General features: G+C 42.8%; 1 protein-coding gene across 2 annotated transcripts in view; it reads left to right on the top strand.

The window, feature by feature from the left end:
- brsk2a (BR serine/threonine kinase 2a) overlaps positions 1-22,975 on the top strand; it is a 208,513-nt gene that overhangs the window by 178,802 nt on the left and 6,736 nt on the right. For both annotated transcript variants that reach the window (XM_074677978.1, XM_074677977.1), the window contains exons 10-18: positions 3,211-3,375; positions 4,559-4,656; positions 6,300-6,450; positions 14,235-14,295; positions 16,147-16,354; positions 16,453-16,501; positions 17,678-17,801; positions 18,930-19,110; positions 22,358-22,447. In XM_074677978.1, coding sequence (XP_074534079.1) covers positions 3,211-3,375; positions 4,559-4,656; positions 6,300-6,450; positions 14,235-14,295; positions 16,147-16,354; positions 16,453-16,501; positions 17,678-17,801; positions 18,930-19,110; positions 22,358-22,447 — 1,127 coding nt within the window. The remainder of the gene's footprint in view (positions 1-3,210; positions 3,376-4,558; positions 4,657-6,299; positions 6,451-14,234; positions 14,296-16,146; positions 16,355-16,452; positions 16,502-17,677; positions 17,802-18,929; positions 19,111-22,357; positions 22,448-22,975) is intronic.

Genomic DNA, 22,975 nt, shown 5'->3' with positions numbered 1-22,975 from the left:
GTCAGTCCAACTGAATAATTGCAAGTTCCAATAAATAAATAGATAAGGTAAAAGATAGATAAAAGATAAGAGATATACACCGTGAAGACAAAAGATTGTTAAGAAGCATTCAGTAATCTAATTGCAGAAGGGATGCACAACTTAGAATAACGGTTCGTTTTACAAGCAGGTAAAACATAGCAACGCTGTGAAGGCAAAAATCAGAATTTGTTTACAAGGACATGAGTTGGAGAGGCTAAAATACTCTCAGCCTTTCTGATTTGTTGCTGGTTGCAAAGTAACTTTAAGTCTCTCTGTTTTACACCAGATAAATCTTTCTTTATCCAAATTAAATCATTCAAAATCATAACAAACGTTATGACAAAAGTTTAGTTGTACATAAGGAAGAGCTGGTTCACACCTGATCCAGCTGTAACGATAAGCTCAATCAAAAAGGGAAGTTTTAAGCCCACTCTTATTAGTAGAGATGTTGACTGGCCCCTGGACATCAACCTGTAGATGATTCCAAAGAAGAGTAGCCTGATACCTAAAGGCTCGACCTCCCGTACACACTGAGAACACAGTGACCTCACCTCACCTCTCCTCTCCTCTCCTCTCCTCTCCTCTCCTCTCCTCTCCTCTCCTCTCCTCTCCTCTCCTCTCCTCTCCTCTCCTCTCCTCTCCTCTCCTCTCCTCTCCTCTCCTCTCCTCTCCTCTCCTCTTTGCCTATTATCTTTCTCTTCTTTTCCTCATCATTTTCTTCTCTCCTTCCCTCTATACCTTTCTCCTCCTCTCCCTCTTCTTCTTCCCACTCCATCTTATCCTCTAACCCAGGGGTCCCCAAACTTTTCCCCGTCAGGGCCAAACAACTTTTCCCTTCTTTGACGAGGGGCCAGGGTCAGTTTGTCAAAAAAAGGGTGACGATCCCAGAGGTGTCCAAACGTAAATATATATTGTTTCCCAGAAAGCCACACATAATCAAATATTAATAACCCTTTCTGGGATTTTGAGAGGAAAAAAAATCATAAATAACACTACTAATGAAATTAATAATAACTAAATAATCCTTCTCACAGAAAAAAAGACCATGAAATACTTACCTTCTTGTAGACACCACTGTTTGCAGCTCTCTCTCATTAACTTCACTGTGAAAACAAGAAAGCAAGCAGGCTACGAAACCAAACTAAGTGACACCTACCACCACAATACATTTTACTACCAGTATGGTTGTATAACAGGATTTTTTTTTCTAAGGGAGGGGTTTCAGATAGGGCACAAACTGCAGAAGGGTAGAATAGAAAGTTATGTCTATGCATGTGTAAGTCTCGATCACATGGCCAGACTTAAAAAAAAAAAAACTCATAATGGCCTCTGGTATTGCTCAGCGGGCAAAATGTGGAGGTGGGCTGCATCTGGCCCCCGGGCCATAGTTTGGGGACTACTGCTGCAACCCCTCTTCCTTCTCCTCTTCTCTCATGTTTTTCTTTTTTTTCCTTTACCCTTTCCCCCTTCTCCTTTTCCTCTCCTTATTCATCCCAGCCCTTAATACTAGGGAGTAGACCTGAGGGAAGCTACCTCATGATAAATGCCTCTAAGTTTCTACCCTGTACACAGGAGCACAATTGTGCAGACATGACTCCCCTCTCGGGGGTGTTGGGGTAAATTAGTAGTGCATGAAAGAGGATGCACAGTGTACGGTCAGCTGGATGGGGAGCATGAGAAGGGAAACGAGCAAGGAGGTGAATGAGTCAACCCACCTGACCTCAGTGCACCCATCGTTAAACTTTCATCACACATCAGATAAATCTTATGGGAGAAGTCCTAATTTATTTCAGAGTTCATTCATCAAATGGGTGTTTTAATAAAATGGTCTTTTATATTATTCAGTAATTTGTGTTTGATCAGGCTTAACCCCTCTTTCTGCTAATCAGATTATCCCCATTTAGAAGTTGTAGTCGACTCCCTTAAAGATGGTCTTTCAAGATTTTATTGCCAGACTTAAAATCTCATTATGCTGAGAGCAAAGATGAATCATGGGGGGAGGCTTTGACTCCCACACCAGATGAGTTATGGTTTCTGTCGCGTGCAGAAAGATCATGCAAACAGACATCCAGAACGATAAGAGAAACGAGAGGAGACAGGAGAGGAGCAGGGAGAGGGAGATTAGCCCAACTCAAGTTTTGTCAGCGAGGAAGTTGACCCGGCCAAATGTCCGCCTGAATGAGTGAACGGATGAATAAATAAAGGAGGTCCTGTGTCCCAGAAGCAGCTCATCAGCTGCAGGTGAAAACTAAATTTGTTAAACATTTTTTTTTCTATTTTTTTCTTTTTTTTTTTTTAACATGTGGAAGGCCTGTCTTTTTGTTAGTTAAAGTTGCATTAATTTCATACTATTAATCTACAATCAGCTTAAATTAATTTGTTAAATCTTGTACAACACACCTGAATTGATGAATACATTTTGTTTTATTGCTGTCATTATTGAGTGTTATCATGATAACCATAGTTAGTGCTGCTTTTTCAATCACGTCAGGTTTACTACAGTGGTTTAGGGAATGCTGGTTGTATAGGGTTAACCTCCACTGCAGATTCAGTTCATACTTCAGTGGAGTTTATTTTGATAGCTCAAGTGCTTCAGTGGGCTGCCAACAAGGGAGAAAACTGATAATTGGGGGAAATGAAGAAAAAGAAATATTTGGGAATCTGTGTGTGTGCATTTGTATCTAGAGATGAACTGATTTTTGGGAACCCCCTCCAAGGTGTCAGTGTGGATTTTCCTTTGATTTTAAATCCCAAAGAATAAAGTTATGCTTGTGTACTCCCCAGGTACTACAAAACAAAAATGGGGGAAAGAATAAAAGTGACATAACTAGGAGAGAGTCTGGGAAGTAAGGGGACTAATGAAGAAAATAAGTGTGGTAAACAAGCCAGGAGGAGGGAGGGAGATTGCAAAACTTACAGCATGACTCAGAATGAGTCGGAATGACTAAAGTTGGGGGAAACTTTTGACTTTGAAAGTTTGTATAATAGGAAGTAGGGTCAAACTGAGGTAAGTGTGTTTCCCTGGATGACAAAACAGGAAACTAAATGGGTCACATACACATTCTGCGAAGTCAAAATCTCTTTACAAGTCCTAGGAATATACAGGAAAATGTTCAACACCAGCAAACACCAACTTGTTAAATGATAATACTAAAATGGCTAAAACTTTGTCCTCCTTTGCTTTTCTAGAGGGGGAAAGAATGAACCAGAGCCAGAGCAGCCCGTTCCCAGGAAGGTGACCATCCGCAGCCTACCCTCTGCAGACGACATCGACCCAGACGTACTGGACAGCATGCACTCCTTGGGCTGCTTCAGGGACAAAAACAAACTACTGAAAGACCTGCTCTCAGACGAGTGAGTGAACAGAGGGGCAAAAATGGAGAACAGGAACGAGGGACGGAAAGGAAACATATGTTTGGGTGGGGAAATGTGGAAGCAAAGACAGAAATGAAAGGAGAAGAAGAAAGGTGTTTAAAAAATAAATAAATGAAAGCAGCTGGAGAGAGGAAAAGGTTTGTGCCTGGCCTTGGTTTCTCCCTTGCTCTTATGAAATCCTGTGAGACTGTCTCTTTGGATGTCAGAAGCTATAGATCATTTAGCTGTTATCACACAGCACTTACACTTGCCTCTGGATACAATCCTCCAAAACTGATCATAGTTTTCTTTGGAACAAGCTCCTGGCTCACACGGTTTATGTTCTTCTGTGACCGTCTGTGCCTCTGTTTTTACTGCTGCTCATATATTTTGACTGTGGTCCTTTGGACACATATTCTTCTCATTAACTTGGTCATTCTGATTTTGCAGTTTTTTTTCAGCTTCACTTAATTTCTTCTCTCTGTCTGTCTCCTTTGCCTGTATTTTACATTGCCCTGCCTCCTTAATTTAACACTAAGTGAGCATTATTCTATCACTCCCCCCTCTCTCCATCTTATCCGTTTGCTTCCTCTCTCCTGGGAGTGTCCCATAATAGTGCTGGACTGGAAGAAAATCTGCTGTCTGTATCTCCCTTCCCCTGGTTCATTTTAGCTGAACTTGCAGGTCCTTGTCTCTTTGCCTCCTACTGCTTTCCAATCTGTCTTTATTATAGAGGGCCAATTCCCGGGCCTTTTACATAGAGCGAGCTGGCCCAGAGGCTGAAGATATCAGGCTCTCCGATTTACAGTGAAAGAAAAGGCAGAGCTCCTGACGTTGTGGTTCTTCTCATAAACCTACCAGCAGACTCGGCATATGAAGGGAGGGCATGTCCTAAAAATATATGCGGGATATCATAGCACAGCTTAATGAGCCGTAAAACTAAACTTTTGTATTAATGATTGAGCCTATTTAGTGGCGGTTTCACTGTGAGCCCAAAAAGATTAAAGGACATTAATCATAGAGAATTTTGCATTTTAATGGTTTTGAGCCCTTGCAGGCAATCATCAGTCCCCACATGCATATCAATGCTTTCATACTCAACACATATGCATGTGTTTGAAATCAAATCATTTCATGTGCACATCTAGCACTTTCCTAATCTTTTATTGTCTCCTCTCTGCAGCGACAACCAAGAAAAGATGATCTACTTCCTGTTACTGGATCGTAAGGAGAGGTATCCCAGTCAGGAGGACCAGAACCTTCCCCCACGCAATGAAGTTGGTAAGGCTAACACAAATAGAAAACTGTTGCAGAAGTTGAAAAAATATCAAAAAACTAAGCCAGAGAAGATGAATACTGAGTGTATGGTTGTGTCTGGAAATCAGAGTCATTTACAACTCCTTTCCCACTCTACCCAGTGAGTTCAGTGCTGTGGGTTAGATAATGAGTTCATCAGTACAATTTAAAAACACTTATTATTATTATTATTATTATTATTATTATTATTATTATTATTATTATTACTATTACTATTATAATATTATATTAAGTAGTAGTAGTGGTAGTATTACTTTCACTTTTTTGTATATTGTTCTCTTGGATTTTGCTTTATCATAATCTTACTGCTGTCATTATTGTCCTTTTTTATTTTTTATTTTTGCTTTCATACTGTTGTGTATTACTTAAACTATCACTTAATAAAATTATTATGATTAAGCATCACTTAAAAATGAATGAATTAATTAACTAATTTTAAAAAAGCACTTTTAGACACTACTTGCTGTCTCACTCAATGCTGGTTGATATTGCTGAATGTCACCTATTTCAGAGGTCATTAACCTCATGCTTTTACACCGACTAAATTACATTTTTTAGTACTTGGAGATAAAGGTTTCATGCCTGTTATAATCATCAGTAAAATTTGTGACTCATTAAAAAATTCCTAAATGTATGGCGTTGCTATGGCCATGCTGTTAGGTCACGCGCCCAGTGACGTTGGGCCTTGAAAGGACAGCCCAGGTCTGATATGAGCCCCTAGCCCCATGTTCCATGAATGATGGCATTTCTTGGTCCGTGGCCACAAGTTGTATCCTGCTTTGGCATTAAACAATGCATTGTCCAGGTATATTGAGTCTCCTATATAAGCAGGATAATCCTCACAAAGATTTTGGACAGCACTAGAAAATAACAAATCCACTGTTCAGTGAAAAGTGTGTGGATACAGATTAAGGATGCAGCCAATGTAATAACTGTGTGAGTGGTGCCTTTCATTAAACCATTCTGCAGGGTTTCTCTACATTTCTGAGTTAATTCAGAGGCAGATTGGAGCTCCAGGATTTTATTTTATTGAATGAAGTGGCTGGAATGAAAGGTGTCAACAGGTCGCAGATTTCTCATAAAAAAAAAAAAAAACAGTTAGCTTCAGCATCAGAAAAAGGCAGTCCACCTACAGAAATGCTCCTAGACTTATACCAGTTATTTTCTGATGAGAGCACTGCAATGGGAGAAGTGTTACATACATAAATATATGTAGTGTGTGTGTGTGTGTGTGTGTGTGTGTGTGTGTGTGTGTGTGTGTGTGTGTGTGTGTGTGTGTGTGTGTGTATGTGTGTGTGTGTGTGTGTGTGTGTGTGTGTGTGTGTGTGTGAGCTGTGAGATACCGACATTTTGATGAATAGACTCCCTCTTCAGTGCATGTTATACAGTCAATACAGTGACCATTAGTTCAAGGTCTTGGAGGAAAACATTACTTATTCACTGTTAGATACAATGTCAATGCAATCGGCGAGAGCTCAATGTTGTGAATACTCTCACAAATGCACACAAAGCAGGATATAAGTCGATGCGTAGGGATACAGGAATTTTTACTCCAAGATGTCACGTCAGGTGCATTTTGTTGGCTCTAAAATCAATCTTTCTAACAGATCCTCCGAGGAAGCGAGTGGACTCGCCAATGTTGAACCGTCACGGCAAGAGGAGACCGGAGAGGAAGTCCATGGAAGTCCTCAGTGTGACAGATGGTGGCTCACCAGTACCAGCTAGGAGGATGATCGACATGACTCAGCACGGACAAAGGTATGAAAGGAGGAGAGGGGGAAATGTTTTAAAGGTAAAATAAACATCGCTTTGTTTGTGGAGGATCTCACCGCCCTGTGGTGTATGAGCCTGCAGCAAGTCAAGCTCAAATGTCAGATAGCTCGACAAAAGCAGAGACTGATGCTCCACTCGTTTTATCTTCTGTCTCACTGTAGAAAATCAGTGTACAGTAAAAGCTTGGATATTCCAGATGCCGGTACAAAACGCAGCAAAGAAGAAAGGTATTCATTCGCCCCTCTCACCTCACCCTCTCACCTCCTGTTGATTTGTGTCACCTCAGCTAGAGGAGGTGGCTATGGAAGGAGTAAGATGCAGCGGTGCCCTTTGCATTTCTATAACAATGGTAAAGAAGAATTTGGTGGCTTCTCAAATTTGTTTTAATTGACATTAAATTTTGAGGACATGAAAGAAGCTTGGTTCAACAGAGTCCAGTTTTTCAGACTGTGGCCTCTGAAGCTGTGGTCTCTAAATTTAACTTTGAAACTACAAAAGAAAAAACATTTGAAATCCAGAGCCTTAAAATCAACCCTCCTCTTCCACGTTCAGCTCATTTATCTCTGCTCTTCATAATCTGATGCATTGATAATCAGTTCTCCCAAACTGTGTCCCACTTTCTCCCCAGATGCAGAACATTTCTCTACTTCTCAATTCTTCGGGAATTTTTAAGTCAAGCCAGATTCACACCCCCACAAGGCACACTGATTTTAAATCTATTTCCTCATCTTATTTCAACAACCCATATATCATCACACTGTGCACCCCTGCTCACAGGCAATGACATCTGTGACAGCGGGGAAGATTGAATTTGAGGGGGTTGACGACCTGATCTGCCTAATGATAGGGAGATTGGCAGAGTGAGGGGGAAAAGGCTTCGCAGATGAAGAACAGAAATGCAGAAGCAGCAAGCACATATATATTGTATGGATCAAAAAATCTATAGCTATAAAGTCGAGTTTTCACCATAATGTCAGATGCATTTATAACTCCTCACCAGAGAGCTCTGCCAACAACAAATATCAAGAATTTATTTCCCTCTTCATTTCACCAGGGGATGCCACTTCAGAAGTTTAAATCCATTTCGAGAGCTCCCACCTCCAAACACTTCTGCTTAATTCTTCCCGTCCTCTGCTGCCTCTGAATTTATTTCAGTTTTCAGATTCATCTCCCTCTGTTTCATCGCCTCCTTCATCCCCTCAGGCGATCCACGTCTCATCCCTTCTTTATTTAAAGGTTGCGTTAGTTTAGAAGCCGTCTTCTTCTGCCCTTCTCTCTGACTCATCTCTTTCAGTCAGGCGCAGAATCCCAAAATAGGCCAGTTTGCAGTGACTTTATTGAGCATTATTAATACTTTTACAAACAGCAGAGTCAACACCAGTTCATAAATCATACACAGCTGAATGGCCTTCTTCATAAAGGGCAATGGAATAAGTGCTTTGAACCTTTATTTAATACAGGACCGTTGCATTTATCCCTATAAATCTCAATAAAAGAAACATCTACATATGAAATAGATTTGTATCTGGATCTTAGCTGCATACATTAAAAAGCTCTGCTGCATCTTCCTTCCATTCTACTTTAAATCAGTGTGTTTGTTCTTTATCCCGTTCATATCTCCTCTTTCTTTTTATATCTTTTTCTCTCTGCTATAGTCCCTCATGTGCAGCTGACCTTCAGTCCCAAACACCCCCCTCTGTTTGTATGGGATTGCTATGCTAATGTGAAAACGCTGCTAGTTTTTCTCTGTCTAGCTTCCTATCAGCTGTGGTGGGTTGGAGGTGGGGGGGTCCAGTATATCGCAACCCCCCCTGCCTCCACATCAAATCAGATCTCCCTCTCGCTATACATCTCTTCTCCCCCTGATGCAAAATCACAGCTCTGCAGCCTCGGAGGGAAAAGGATGTGTGCCACAAATTCTCTGTGAATCTGGATTTTGTGTTTTTCTTTTTTTACACTTCTTGCTTTTACTGCGTCCCTGTGTGAGCTTATAGTTTGATCAGTGTGCGTGTTTGTGTGTCGATGCTAGGGAGGCACATAGGTAGAAAATAACGTCCAAAGATGTGACTGACTTTCTCTGAACCTAACCTTATCTTTCCCCGACAGCAAACTTTTGTTGACAGCGTTGAAGATTCCTCGAACTTAAGATCAGAGGGTGTCAGGCAGAGGACTGACTTTGAAACGTGTGTTTTGACAGGATACATTCCTACCAACGCAAATGGTGTAAGAGAGGCGAAAGGGTTTTATCTAAAATTACACAACAAAAACGCCTGAATCCTTAATACTGATCCAGCATTTTGCTTCACACTTATCTCATGTAGGCATTCACAATCTGATCATCCGCCCGGGATACATTTTCCTACATGTGATGTGTGATTTGACTGTGCCTGTGAAGTCTGATTAATAGAATTGGGATAAATGCTGCAGTAACCATGTTGCAAAGACATCCACATGAGACTGTCTCATGTGCTTGCTCATTTCTTTCTTTATACACCCAAAAGTGACGTTTGAAGACGTTTAAAGCTGAACTCAAAGCTCAAGAAATCCCACTGATTTAATTTTAAATCCTAACAACATGCCAGGAGAAATGAAGGGAGGTTAATGATATGTAAATGAAATATGGAAAAGTGCTGCGGTGTGAAGAAGAGAATATCAATTGACTTTTTTTTTCTTTGCTGATCTGCTCTAGTTGCTTCATGCAGTTTGAATGTGTTGGGTTAGCGGGAGCAGTCTTAATAAGTCAGGCTCTCATGCTAATTATTGACTCTAATTTATTTAAGAGGCTCAAATGAGCACAAATAAAGCACCTTTAACACTGATCTCCACAGCACAAACTGCAGGGGTCTAACTACATTTAGGAATTTGCAGAGCTGAGCTGTGAATATTAATGCACTGTGTCCTCGGGGAGTTCTCAGGGTGCAGGAGGGGAAACGAAAGTAAAAAGAGTGTTGATTTATATGAAGATCTACTCATTGAGGGAGGACAGAGTCAATATCGAGGGGGGGCAAAGAGAGGAAAAAAGCACTCTCTCCATTTTCCTTAAATCGTACCAGCAGAGCAGCAGCATTGTGTTTTGGCTGTGTCGATGTTATTCGCTCACAGTTTGACTCCTGGCACCATCCATTTCATTTCGCTTCACTTTCTTTTTATTTCAGTCCATGCCCTCATCACAGAACCTCTTGTACTTGTTCCATCCCCCACAGCCAAACATTAGACCCCCACGGGTGCTTTGGATGGGTCTCAGCCTCCTCTGGTGGTCACACGCTGAGGACACGAGCCCTGTTCCAGAACAGGCTTGTAGGAAATGTTAGCTCAGGGACTAATGGATAATAGACAGAGCAGAATGGGTGACCACACGCGTACTCCTTTGCACACACTTAAAGAATAACTTTTTCCACATGTAATGATACAACAGTTTAAAAGTACTGACACAATGCAAATAAACACTTATCACTTAAAGTCACAAAATGTACGACAGAAACATGCACAAAAAATTTAATTAAAATCTACTACACCAGGGCCCAGTACCCTGAATCCTTCATCTAAAAGGTTGCTACAAACTGTCGGTTAAAGAGTGGGTTAGGCTAAAGAAGAAAGAAATCAATACAATCATAACGTACAAGGAGAAAAAAAAACTAATATTTTAAAAATAAACTAATAACAGATATCTTGAAAACGTCTCCCTTCTAGATATATGCCTGATCATAATCCACACTTTAAAATGAGATAATCAGCGCCAATATTGCTGGTTACGGGTTATTTAAATGGCTACTTCTTGGCTTCCAGTTCGGGTCATCCAGGACGGGATTGATCTAAGGCACGTTCAGGTCTCTATGACAACCCCACAATGATATTTAGAAGTGAGAAGAGAGATCTGTGTTTTTCTCTGCTGTAAACAATTTCTGTGATTAATTTTGTAGTGATGGTGGACACAGGAGCCTTACTGTCAGACAGAAAATGGACAGAAGAGCAGAAGAAAGCTTATCAGGAGAGGCTAATTAGCCTTTAACTCGGCTGTATCACTCTTAAACAGAGGCGAAACTTTTTGTGATAATGTTTATTTCAACCCATAGTCAGCAGTTATTCTGCAGTGGTCTGTTCAAACTTGAGAGTCTATCAATAAAATGAAGAGTGAGGCTACGTTAGCTTTGCTTGGTAGATGACCGACAGGACATAGCTAACCAGGATTCACTACTGTTACACATTACGGACATGTCTTCGAGCATCGGACTGCCAGCTGCGCTAAATATAAACAGATACTAAACTACTTACAAACTGACAGTGTTTATTTGTTCTCACTTTAGCCTGCTGATACGTCAGAGCACCAGGCTAACATAGAGCCGGCTGCTACAACATTTGCTTGATGTTATGTTTCAAACCATAGAGCTACGCAACTATACTGGTGAATACCTTACCTCAGCGAGTTGTATCCAGTAAAAAATTGTCGAGGGAGTGCAGTTAAAACAGATCCTCCTCATAGAATCTTTAATTTTTTTGCCTGAAATGGTTGCTGAAGACTAAACTGTTGAAAAATTGTTTAACAGCACACTGAAAAACTACCTACACAAATCAAATCAGGATATTTGAAAAGATTTCAAGCTTTAACAGTTTGAGACTTATTGCTTGATGTCACATGTTGCCCACAGGGGTCGCCAAAATCAACACAAACCCAAGTTTCCTCGCTGTAGCTTGAAAACTTCAAAGGTCCATTAATATTGTGCGTTCATACAGTGCCTAAATAAGTGTAGTTGGCATTATATTTCACCAGTGGTGCAAGCACTGTTCAATAAACAAAGAGGAATTAGTCTTTCACAAAGGACTTTTGTAATTAAAGTAAGAAGTTTTTGTGAAAACTGCATTTAAATGATAAAGTTATCACAGTAAAAACTAACTCAAGTTTAATCTATGGAAAGCCTTCATTTATTTTATGTAATTGTAAAAGCTAATAGCTCCACAAATGAGATTCTACTCGCACCCCCGCACTCGAGAATTTTTCCCACCTGAAATGGTTTTTTATTTATGTGTATTTCAGAGAAACTTTAGTATGTCGAAAAACATTGAAGAGTGAAACCAAAATTGACACAAAACAAGCAACAAGCGCACACACTGAGTCGCAAAGAGCTGAAGTGACTTCAACATCTCGTCACAGACTGATTAAACATTAGTTTCTATGAGACGGATGACAAATGACTACATTAGTTATATTTGCTGTTCACTGTGACAACATTCGTCAACAATAATTCATGGCCTCTCTAACAGGTCTGGACTCTGACAGCCTATTACTGTACAACACAGCCATCTGTAACATTAGCTTTATAGACCTTCTTGGCCAACACTAGCAGATGCAGAGTGTTTCTAACAATATGCTCATAATGGCCTGAGGATGCTGCGTTTGGACCATGTGGAGATGAAGTGCAATTGACTGTGGGCACGTCTCTGTGGACTGCAGGGTTTAAATGTAAATGATAGCATCAGTCTGGTCAGCTGCTCACTGAAACAAGAACTCCTAGCCAGCGTGGTCTCAGCATCGCCTACTCATGTGTGCATGAGTGTGTGCGATACATACACTCACAGAAGAGGCAGTGAGAGGATGACAGAAATAGCTCGAGTGTGGGTGTTTCTATATTTTTTCACTCTCTCCCTCGTGTGGTTGCTCGTGTTGCCTTGAATGTGTTCTGTTTGTGCTTCTCTCAGAGGAACCCAAATAAGCGCCTCTACCTTCAAGACTGATACAAAAAGGAGCAATTCTTATTCTTCTGTCCTGTAGCACCAGTATCATTGTAAGGCTATTAGCTGTAACAGTGTGCACCTTTTTTTGTCCGTGTATGGAAGCCTGTGTGGTCCCATGGGAGTGTTTGAACAACAGGAATGATCATCAATCTCCATTACTGTTTTTCTCCCTCCATCCTTCATTCCTCGTGATTCTCTCTTCTTCCCTTCTTCTTTTTCCCTATATCATTTTTCTGCAAGGTCTTACTCTACAACCAAGCAGGTCGAAAAAACAGCATGTGTAGTGTTTATCTCGTCATCTTTCTAAAGAGAGACCAAAGATCTGAAGGCACGATAACATGCTCACAAACGCTTTAAAACCACAGAGACAGAGGGGGAAAGAGGGAGAGCAGAAAGAGGGCTGTTGTTAGATTGAATGACAAAAAGGAGCAGTGTTGTGACAGTGAGCAGCTGGTGTTTCCGACTGTTGACAAGCCCTGTTTTTGTGTGCCTGTGTGTGTACGTGTGTTTGCGCACTTGATGGAGACAGATTGTCTTGTGATTGTTCATTTCTGAGCGGGGCGCTGCTCATAGGGGTTATTGACGGCATCTGCAGGGGAAAAGGAAAAACATGACAAATGGCACTCAACCAAATGTCCCACTTCATTTCCTCTCTCGAAAGATTTCCGACTGATGTGGTGCAGAAGCCTCAAAGTCAACATATTTAGTTCTTAGCAAGCTATAGACAGGGCAGGAAGCTCATTTGAAAGCTAATCTGTGGAAAGAGGCAGATAGCTCTACAGGGGTGATGACGTTAAATCAAGATATTTGAAACGAAAGTTTGAGCTTCGTTAGTTGGAGACTAGAATAGAATAAAATAAACTTTATTGTCATTGTAACAAGTACAACAAAATTGAAGTCACAGCAACAATCAAGAAAACAAAAGTAAGAAAGTGTACAACAAGTGCAAAAAGGTCCATAAGAAAATAGAAGATGACAGCTTGTCCATCATTCTCCAGTTCAGCCAGCCTCCACCTCCACAGGGCCCAGGACTGAACCTCTTCAGTCATGCCCCATCTCCGTCTCCTGCATCCCGTCCGCCCACAGCAGGCGAAGCTCCCCCAACACGGCGCCGGTGTCCAATGTCAGCGCCGTTAGCCATGTCTGTGAACAGCATGATACTACTCTGCCCTCTGGTATTCCCTCTGTTGCTGGGTTAGCACAGCTAGCTCGTCCATCTTATTGGAGATAGATCTTATGTTCCCAATAACAATGGATGGAAGGACAGGTCCATGTCGCCACTTCTTAGCTCACACCTGAAAACTAGCACTTCATCCTCACCTCCTTCTCCTCACCTTGTGGGAAGACATCAGGCCTTACAACAGTTAGCATTGACATGCTACAGGCTGCTAACAGCTGAGTTCACATGTAAACAATGCAACCATGGTTACATGAAGGATCTCCAGACAAACACAGGAGAAAAAGTAGTAAAAATATCACTGAAGACACAAAAAGTTTGGTGTCCATGACCAACAAATGAGCCATACAAAATGATGATCCACTCCAAATACAAAGATTACGAAAAAGAGACAAAAAAAACACAAGAAACGGACAAAGAAGAGAGAGCTGCTGCAAAAGGCAGCCATAGCCAACAGGGCGGCGCCTAGCAACTGCTGGGGGTCAGTGTTAGTTGTGCCTGGTGTAAAGTCAGTGCTTTGACAGTGTTGTAACCCCTCAATGTGTTATTAGATTTTGTGTTGGTCTCAGTAGCAGCTGCAGTGCTTGGTATGACAGTAACATATGCTGTGGTACTTTCTAACTGAGTGCAACATGTAACCTCTGCGCCCTCAGCTCCACCTGTGTTTACTGGAACATGTAACAGCTTCCCATGTTGATCCCACAAATTAACTCTGCCCTGTGTGTGTGTGTGTGTGTGTGTGTGTGTGTGTGTGTGTGTGTGTGTGTGTGTGTGTGTGTGTGTGTGTGTGTGTGTGTGTGTGTGCGTGTGTGTGTGTGTGTGTGTGTGTGTGTGTGTGTGCGCGTGTGTGTTTGTTCCACAGGTCGAGGTCTATTAGCGGAGCGTCCTCCGGCCTCTCCACCAGCCCCCTCAGCAGCCCGCGGGTAAGTCAAGACCAGCACATACAACACACAGCTTTTGACCCAGTTCTCATGTATCTAGTTGTTTGCCTTCAGGGATAACAATCATCCAGCCATGGCTGATCCCAATTTAGTGCTGTTTATGAGTGCCAGTAAAAGCAGAGTCACTCCAGCTACGACTTCTGACCTCCAACAACGAAAGCAATATCTCTGAATTTCTCTGCAATCTCTCTGTTGTACTATTTTTCCACTATGGTGAACTCTTCATTTCCTTTATTAGCTCAGACTTTACGTGCATCATCCCGCTACATCTTAAAGAAAACATGCTGATTAACTCATACAAGGAGAACCTGACAGCAAAGCAAACTTCCTCCTCCCTCTAAGCCGCTTTTTCTTCATCCATGTGACTTATTATCCCCCGGTCTCTGTTTTCTGTGGCCGAGCTCTGAGGAAATCCAGCTCAAAAAATGCTTCAGAAAATCCTACTCTTCTTGCTCAGAGCTTGGGACTTTGTAGTCAAACTTTTTCCAGCTGACTAACCTGAGAAGGCTTGAGATTAGCCTGGGATCCTAAGACGAGCTCCTCGCAGCCACACAGGTTCTTTCAGGCTGATCTGAAAGGGAAATTGATTTCCCAGACCTACCCAAAGCTGGGATTGTGCTCTCAGCAAGGGGCTCCATGTGGGGTTATTTTCTCAGATTTGTGTCTAGAAAAGGGGAAGCATGTGAGGGGAAATGGTGCACCACTGGAGGCCACAATTTCACCATTACCAAATGAAACAGATCGATACACCTAACTGGAAACTGGAAGCTCTACAGCAGAGGCACCGTGTTATTGAAACAGCCCAAATTGTCCTCACAGCGGCCAAATGTCTTTCACCCTCTGTTTGATAGTTTCCTCTGTTTGTAAAGACCTGCATGCTTTTATTCATGAGAAGTTGCATTTTTATGTTTTTATTTAGGCTTTTAATATTACGTGCAATCCTGTCTGTCTCTTTGTGTTTTTCTCTTCATTTTTTCTTTTGCATGACTCACAGAATGGTCTAACTGCATGTTTCATCTCTTTTCTGTCTTTGTTTTTCTTGCAATGCCTCCATCTCTCCTGCGTATGTAAACACCTCACCTGCCTCTCTGTTCTTCTGCTTGTGTGGTTGTTTGATATGCCACACTTTTTCCTGCTTTCTGCGTGTTTGTGTGCCTGCATGGGTCCCCTTGTGTTTTCCTTTGTTTGCCTCTCCTCCACCACCTGCTCTGGCCCCTGGCTGTGTTTTTCCACATGTCCTCACACTTTGTCCTCTACCTCCAGCCTGTCAGAAAGTTCTGTGTGCCCCCTCAGTCCCCGGACATGTCACAGTCCCCTAACACGAGCCCCTGCCCGTCCCCTGAGCCCGTTCCAAACCGCACAGGCCCGCGTATCTCCACTCCTAACTCGCTGGCTCCAAACAGCGAGCCCATCCCTGCAGCACTCAACAAAACGCAGACGCTCCCTGCCAAACCCAAAGTCGCCCCCAAGCCTCTGCAAGCCACGCGGTCCAACCCACTCCCTGAAACGTCCCCTGAAGAAGCTTCTGCGGCCAAATCAGAGACCTTTGCTCCCTGCCAGCCTCCATCGCAGCCACCCTCCTCCTCCATGCCTCCCACCCCTACTTCTCCTTCCTCCCCATCTTCCCCCTTTGCCCCGACCTCCACCCCTACCTCTCCAATCCCAAACAGCCCCCAGGTACGGCGCTCCCAATTTGCTGCCAACCCCCAGCTCTCTGTGCCCTTCAGCCCTGTTGTGCCGCTGTCGCCCATCCGGCTGCATCACTTTCACCCTGTGGCGCCGGTGCCTTCTTCTCTCAATGACCACCCACCCAAATCTATCCCCCTCATACAGGTCACCCCTCACCCCTCCCCTCGAGGCAGCCCCCTTCCCACTCCAAAGGGCACTCCGGTGCACACCCCCAAGGACAGTCCATCTGGGACCCCCACCCCAACGCCGCCCCCCAGCCCATCCATCGGAGGCTTACCTTGGAGAACGCGTCTCAACTCCATCAAGAACAGCTTCCTGGGCTCCCCTCGCTTCCACCGCAGGAAACTCCAAGGTATGAATATCATACCAAGTTCTCATCGTCTGTGAACTGTCTCATAGTCTTTGATGTTTTTCCCTGTCTGAGTCTGACTTTTGACCCTGCCTCTACAGTTCCCACACAAGAGGAGATGTCCAGTCTTACACCAGAGTCTTCCCCAGAGTGAGTCCATGCTGATCTTTTTGAAGCCAACACTCCTGTCATAACGATGCACAACTCGTCAGACTCTCAGTCACTGGCTCAAACTTGCTCTCTCTTGATAACTTGATGGTTTGGAAAGTATGACATCCATGAATGTTTGATTTTTTACCCGCTGAGTTCCCTGTAATGACCTGAGGTCTGGTCTGGGTTGGAGAGGAAGCAGCGTAACAGGAGGTAGCGGGTTTGTTATGAGGGAGGGAAGGTAGCCCGTGTGATGTTGCAGAGTTCCCAGGGGCCTGATAACTGAAGGTTGGCCTAGATACGCCTGTTTGGTTGGCTGGCTGTCTGGCTCTGCCATCTCCATCTGGCTGGGAAGAACTGTCTGGCTGGAAGGAGTTGAAGAGCTGGCTGGAAAAAAAAAACCTTCTTTCAGGCACACACACTCACACACACTCACACACACCAGCTGTAACAAGCTTCTTACTGCTAAACAATGGGCAACTAAATGTCACTGCAGATGTTGTAACATTATTGAAGTCTTTATGTTAGAATCTGTTATATTTAAGGGGGGTGATGATCTTTTTGCAGAAGTTTGAGTCTTTAAAGTCCAGGAACATTTTAAAGAACCTCATGAATTATTCAACTGCTACAAAACAAGAGTCCATATGGCTTGTTAGTGGGTTGCAGCTACACCTGAGCTGAAGCCAGTAGTGAATTCATCCACCTCTACCCCTCCTGGACCTACAGCTCTGTTCACAGAGAGGCTCAATTATCTCAGTCTGTCTCTGTCCATGTCTCTGCTTCACTCAGACACACACACACACTCTCTCTCACACACACACATACACACACAGAGATTCATGCATTTGCACTTACCCAGTTGCACACAAGGTGAAATGTTGGAAAACTTTCCTCCTCTGCACAGTTTTAGCTCATTCCCCTCAGGGTGTCTGTTTTCTCCGATCCAGTTCCCCAGAGAGAGAACTCACCTGCTTTCCATTTTTTCAGGATGAGTAGAGGAGTAGAGGAGTGGTTAAAGGAAAGGAAAGGATAGATGGATGGATGGATGGATGGATGGATGGATGGATGGATGGGTTCGTGAAATTAAGAAGCAAAAGTAAAAGAAAGACAAACTCTCTTATGTTAAATTAACTTTAAGACCACATCCTGTTTATTTCTTCTTTTATTTCTTCACAGACTTGCCAAAAAATCCTGGTTTGGTAACTTCATCAACCTGGAAAAAGAGGAGCAGATCTTCATCGTCATCAGAGACAAGCCCCTCAGCTCCATCAAGGCGGACATTGTTCAAGCGTTCCTCTCAGTAATGAACACCTTCCTTGCATAATTTCCGCTCCTTCGTTCCACCCTCTGAGTGCCCCAGCTGTTTACTCTGCATCTGCACATTTCCATCCTGTAATATTACTTGTAATATCTGCTTTCTGATGCAAGACATTGCTTTTTCTAACAGCAGCAGTGATTGGTTTGGCCATGGAGCCACCTCTCTCTGAGTGTTTGCTAACATGCTTCGGATTTATGTAGCAATTCAGCAAACTGCTTGTGTTCAGCAGCTTTTATTTTCCCTCTGACTGCAGACTCACTTGAGGTCAATGGAAAATCAACAGAGAGCACTGATCATTAGCATATAGATGCTTTACCCCAAGTACTGTGAAGTGAGCATGTTTGTGTGCGTATTAAGATGTATACTGAGAGAAATTGAGAAATAGCGTAGGTTGTATCTGTGAGTGTGCTGTGTTTATAACAGAATGCTTGTTCAAATACATGCAAGACCAGGGCAACATTAGGCTTCTTCAGGGGGATTATAGGAGCCAACATTGAGCTGTGGTAGTTGATATTCAGGGTACATAATTGAGCAGAACCTTTCTTCACCTCGGTTAGATTTAACAAAGTCTTAGTAAATGCAAACTCAGCGAGCGCAGGTCGATGTTAAATCTGTTTCCCCCTCCATGGAGGTAGCTATTTTCTCCTCTGGGTTATGCTAGCTGCTGTCCCAGACAGCAGATTGGCACCTGAATCAGTGGAATTACACCTCTCAGCACACTCACATTAATGGAATGTCAAACCCTCTCCAGCACTTTGGCTGAAACGTGACTATTTGCCAGCTCACCTGTTCATCAGGCATACAAATTCATTTTAGGGGAGAGAGGGCCGTGTTGCTGGATGACTCAAGATTACATTAGCTTAACTTTCCCTGGCATGCACAGCTACTCCCCGAGGCATTAATCTCTTTAGAGCTTCAACTGTGGCTCGCTGGTATGTGGAGGGTATTTTAATGAGGTCAGTTCACCTCATCATATTTAAGGTGAGGAGAAAATAAACATCAATGCTCCCCATATCTAATCCAATTAGTCACCTCCTTTTATTCATATCTCCACCTCTTTGTCTATTTCTCCTTAACTGACTCCTCTTCTTTTTCTTTTCTTGATACCAGATCCCCAGCCTGAGCCACAGTGTGATCTCTCAGACCAGTTTCCGAGCAGAGTACAAGTCCACAGCAGGCCCCACAGTCTTCCAGAAACCGGTCAAATTCCAGGTGGATATCACCTACACGGAGAGCACAGCTGCCACCAAGGAGAACGGCATCTACTCTGTCACCTTCACCCTGCTCTCAGGTGGGTGAAAACAACAACATCCTCTTCATCCATTTGGTTGTTTTGACCTTTTTACGAAAATCTGCGAAGATGCTGAGTCTGCACTGGACCAGTCACTTGTCTATGAAACCTCATCTGAACACATCATGTCTCAAACTAACAGAGCAGGGAAAGGAAAGGCACAAATGAGGCGAGCCCGCGAGCTAGTTCAGGCAGTCAACTCGAGCAGCACTGCTATACACATACCACGTGTCTCACACGTCATAACCATCTTGCAATCACACTCTCTCAATTGGGCGGTCTATTTAAACCGGGAGTCTCTCATCCCTCTCTGCCTGTCAATGCCTTGGCTGCCCTGCGTTTGTAATGCTGCATGTTTCTTTGCCCCCACCACCACCCCAGCAACCACCTGCAGGCTCCGGGGGGATTATGTTCAGTATGTTTTGCTCATCACTCCTCAATGTCACCATGTAAATTTATTGTGAGGGGTGATGAGGCCGGAGCCTGGACGCCAAACATAAAATATATTTGCTGCTAAATAAACAATTCAAACGTGAGTTGTCTGACTGAAATTACACTTCCTCCTGCATCAAAGTTTTGGAGTTTTCTTTTTTATTCCCTTTTTCAACAGATTGTAAGTCATAGGTAGTGTATTTTGTCTTTTTAACACCAGTTAAGAAATCTTTCAAAACAAGCAAAGCGTTAGTTCAGGCAGGCCATGACGTCGAGCTCTAACAGCTTAGCTGTCATCGGTGCAGATCAGCTGATTCTGTGTCCGCTTCCTATTGGAAAATTGCATTCAGAGCGGTCTATTTAAACAGCTCTAGCCCAACCTACTTCCTGCTTCCCTTGCTGGCACTTTGCAACCCACCTCCACCCCACCTCCTCCTGTCAATGTATTCATGTCATTTGCTCTGCTCTGTCTGGGTTTTATTTTGCTGCTGTGCTCCCTGTTTATGCTGTTCATGATTGCTCATGATGGGCAGGAAGGTGTGCTCTCCTTGCCTCAGGCTTTCCATGCAAGCTCATGGAAGAGCAGGGAGTCCCAGAACAGAACCATACCGCCAAAAAAAAAAATGTGCAAGTTAATAAAGATTATTTTGACAAAGTGGTCCTGACTGAAGTAGTAAAATGTTTGCGAAAAATCACCTTGTTGTTATGATCTGATGTTGATGCAAAAACAGAACTGAGGCTTTTGAATCTCCAGCAAGAGGGAGTTGAAAGAGAGGAAATCTAGTTTTGTTTTATTCAAATTTATTTTTTTAAATACAAGATAAGTTTATTTTTCCTGCTTTACTACACAAATTGCCTAGTTTGGTTTTTTTTTGGCATTACCAATTTTATTAAACACAATTTACAAAAAACACAAAAACAAAAATATCCACAATGCAATTCACTCCCCTGCAGTGTCAGCTGTTATTTACAGCTGTGCTTACATCAGTCTTAGATAAAAATAAGTAAACTTTTGGAAAAATGCTACTTTTCAATGTCATAAAATCCAGAAAGGGTAAGATTTCTAATATTAACTATGTCAATGGCACAAGGAGGAGAAACTAAATGCACTTGTGATTGTTAAGGGGAGTTTTTATGGTATGACATGATTTATATTAATTTTTTTGCTAGTCTCTTTAAAAACACTGTTTTATCAAAGGAAATTTAATGTGTATAGTGTATATTAAAACAGAATCTGGGGTCACTGTGAGTGGAATCAGAAGTGCTGCGGTGAAATAACAACAGTATGCGCTGTAGAGAAGTCGCTAAAACTCAGTTTAAAGTTGATGTTTTGGGCGCTGCATATTCAAAAAAAGTGCTGGTAGTGGACACAGGCCCTTCAGAAAATATAACTAAAGTAAGCAGACAATAGGCTAACATCACAAAAAAAAATGTTCATAGGTTGTATCATTTTTGGAAATACTGCTGAGTACTTCCTGCATATACAACACGTTTTAATTAGCTGTTTCTTATACCTATCAAAAAGTAGTATTCCTGCTTTTGGTTTTGGAGGAATATAAACATTTTGAAGAAGACCCTTCAGAACGAGATGCATGTCATATTCTTTCACCTGGAGTTTCTTTAGATAACTGTAATAGACCTTTGGAGTCTTTTAGAGGAACAACAAACACATTTGTATTTAATATGAAGCTTTTTTGACAGTTCCAGCTTTCTGGGAAAAACTTAAGCAAACAGGGACGTGAAAAACACACAAAGAAATGAAACATTAAAAAATGAAGTTCATTCAGTCTCCATAAGTAAACATAAAGTAAGGGTGTCTGCTGCACCATGGTTGAGTGCTCTCTGCAAGGCTGGGAATTAGTTTTCTACAAATTGTAAGGCCCATGTTTACTTCCCCCAAAAAAAACAAAAAACATAGTGCTTTGTATTAGATTAGTTTCCATTCATTTGCTTGTTAATAGGCTGAAAGGAAAGTGTGAAGTCAAGATCCAGACCTTTAAAGCTACAAGGGAACAGATGAGAGGGAAAGGTTACATGTAGGCTTTCTAAAAAGCTGGCGTGTCATCTCACCAGGCTTGTGTATGCCTGCCGAAATTCAAGCTCACTAGTCACTTTGAAAAGTGTGGAAAGACATCTCCATCTTGTCAAGTGGCAATCCCACCAGGAACTGATGAAATTAAACTAAACTGTTTGTATCCAGTATGGCAGAGTGCTGCTTCCAGAGGTGGGTGTCTTCAATCTCACTGCCAAAATGAACGGCTGCCCGAGGATTTTCAAAGTTCTGACAATCCTTACTGCTTGATAAGATTTTCCCCAAAAACCTGCCTGAGCGTAACAGGATGAGGTCTGGCTATGCAAGATTATATACTCTGCAATCATGTGAGCATGCTTAGCCTTGCAGAAACACAGGCATCCTTCTTTTTCTTCTTTTCCATCTCACACACACCCTGACAGGCACATGGCCGCGCGTATCAAGACTGGAGTGAGGGGTGTTTGAGTTGAATAGAAGTGTAATTGTGGCTGTTTGATGCCTGCTGCTTCTTCCATGTCACTGACCTCATACTGTAAACAACAGACAGCTGGTGGGAGCTTTGGGTAACACTTGTTTGGCTCTTTTTTAACGTCTCAGGCTTTCTGCAGCTTCTCTGGCTCACACATTGGGCTTTTCTGTGTATGTGTCTGTGTATTTCTTGTCACACTTGAACTTTTTCTATATTTTTCTCCATGCTGCTGTCTGTCTTTGTGCTGATACTGTTACTGCTGCTCAGATGCATCTGGTCTTAAGAATGCTTCCTCTGTGTCTGCCTTTGTTTAGGACCCAGCCGGCGTTTTAAGCGAGTAGTGGAGACGATTCAGAGCCAGTTGTTAAGCACACATGACCAGCCCGGGGTCCAGCAGCTGTCTGGTGAGTAGGAATTCCCTTTTTAACTGAGAATTAATTTAAAATCTTCTCCAAAAGTCTTCACCCTCACCCCTCCAACGCCTCATCCGCCTGTCCCACCCTTGTTGGGGAACCTCTCTCACCGCTGTAGCTGAGCTAAATCCTGCCCTTCTCCTCGTCTGCTGCGCTTTAAATTCCCCGAGCCACTCTCTTCGCTTCCGGAAACGGCATTTTACTCTTTTTGCATGCCCGCGCCTCGCTGCCATAATCGGGTGGGAGTTGCTATCGAGCGGCAGCCGCGGGTCAAATGTTGCCTTGTTGCCCTGGCAGTGGAGATTAGAGCAGAGGTAGGGTAAGCTGATTTGCATTCTGCTACTTCTGCTTCCAAGAATGATTGTAGGAGCTTGTCACCATGGCAACACCGCTGCAACTCAACACTCACTCCCACAATGCACTGCTCTACACAGCCACACCACACCTGACAAGCACTCTCTTGCTCCGTACTCCTCTGTGGGCGCTTGTACGATACGACCCCCTCTTCATTTTTCTGGG

Source organism: Halichoeres trimaculatus, unplaced genomic scaffold, assembly GCF_033239565.1.
Source record: "Halichoeres trimaculatus isolate MK-OKI-2021-1 unplaced genomic scaffold, fHalTri1.1 fHalTri1_scaffold_10, whole genome shotgun sequence".
NCBI lineage: Eukaryota > Metazoa > Chordata > Actinopteri > Labriformes > Labridae > Halichoeres > Halichoeres trimaculatus.
Note: the sequence above shows the minus strand (reverse complement) of the source record. Positions and strands in the feature narration are given on the sequence as shown.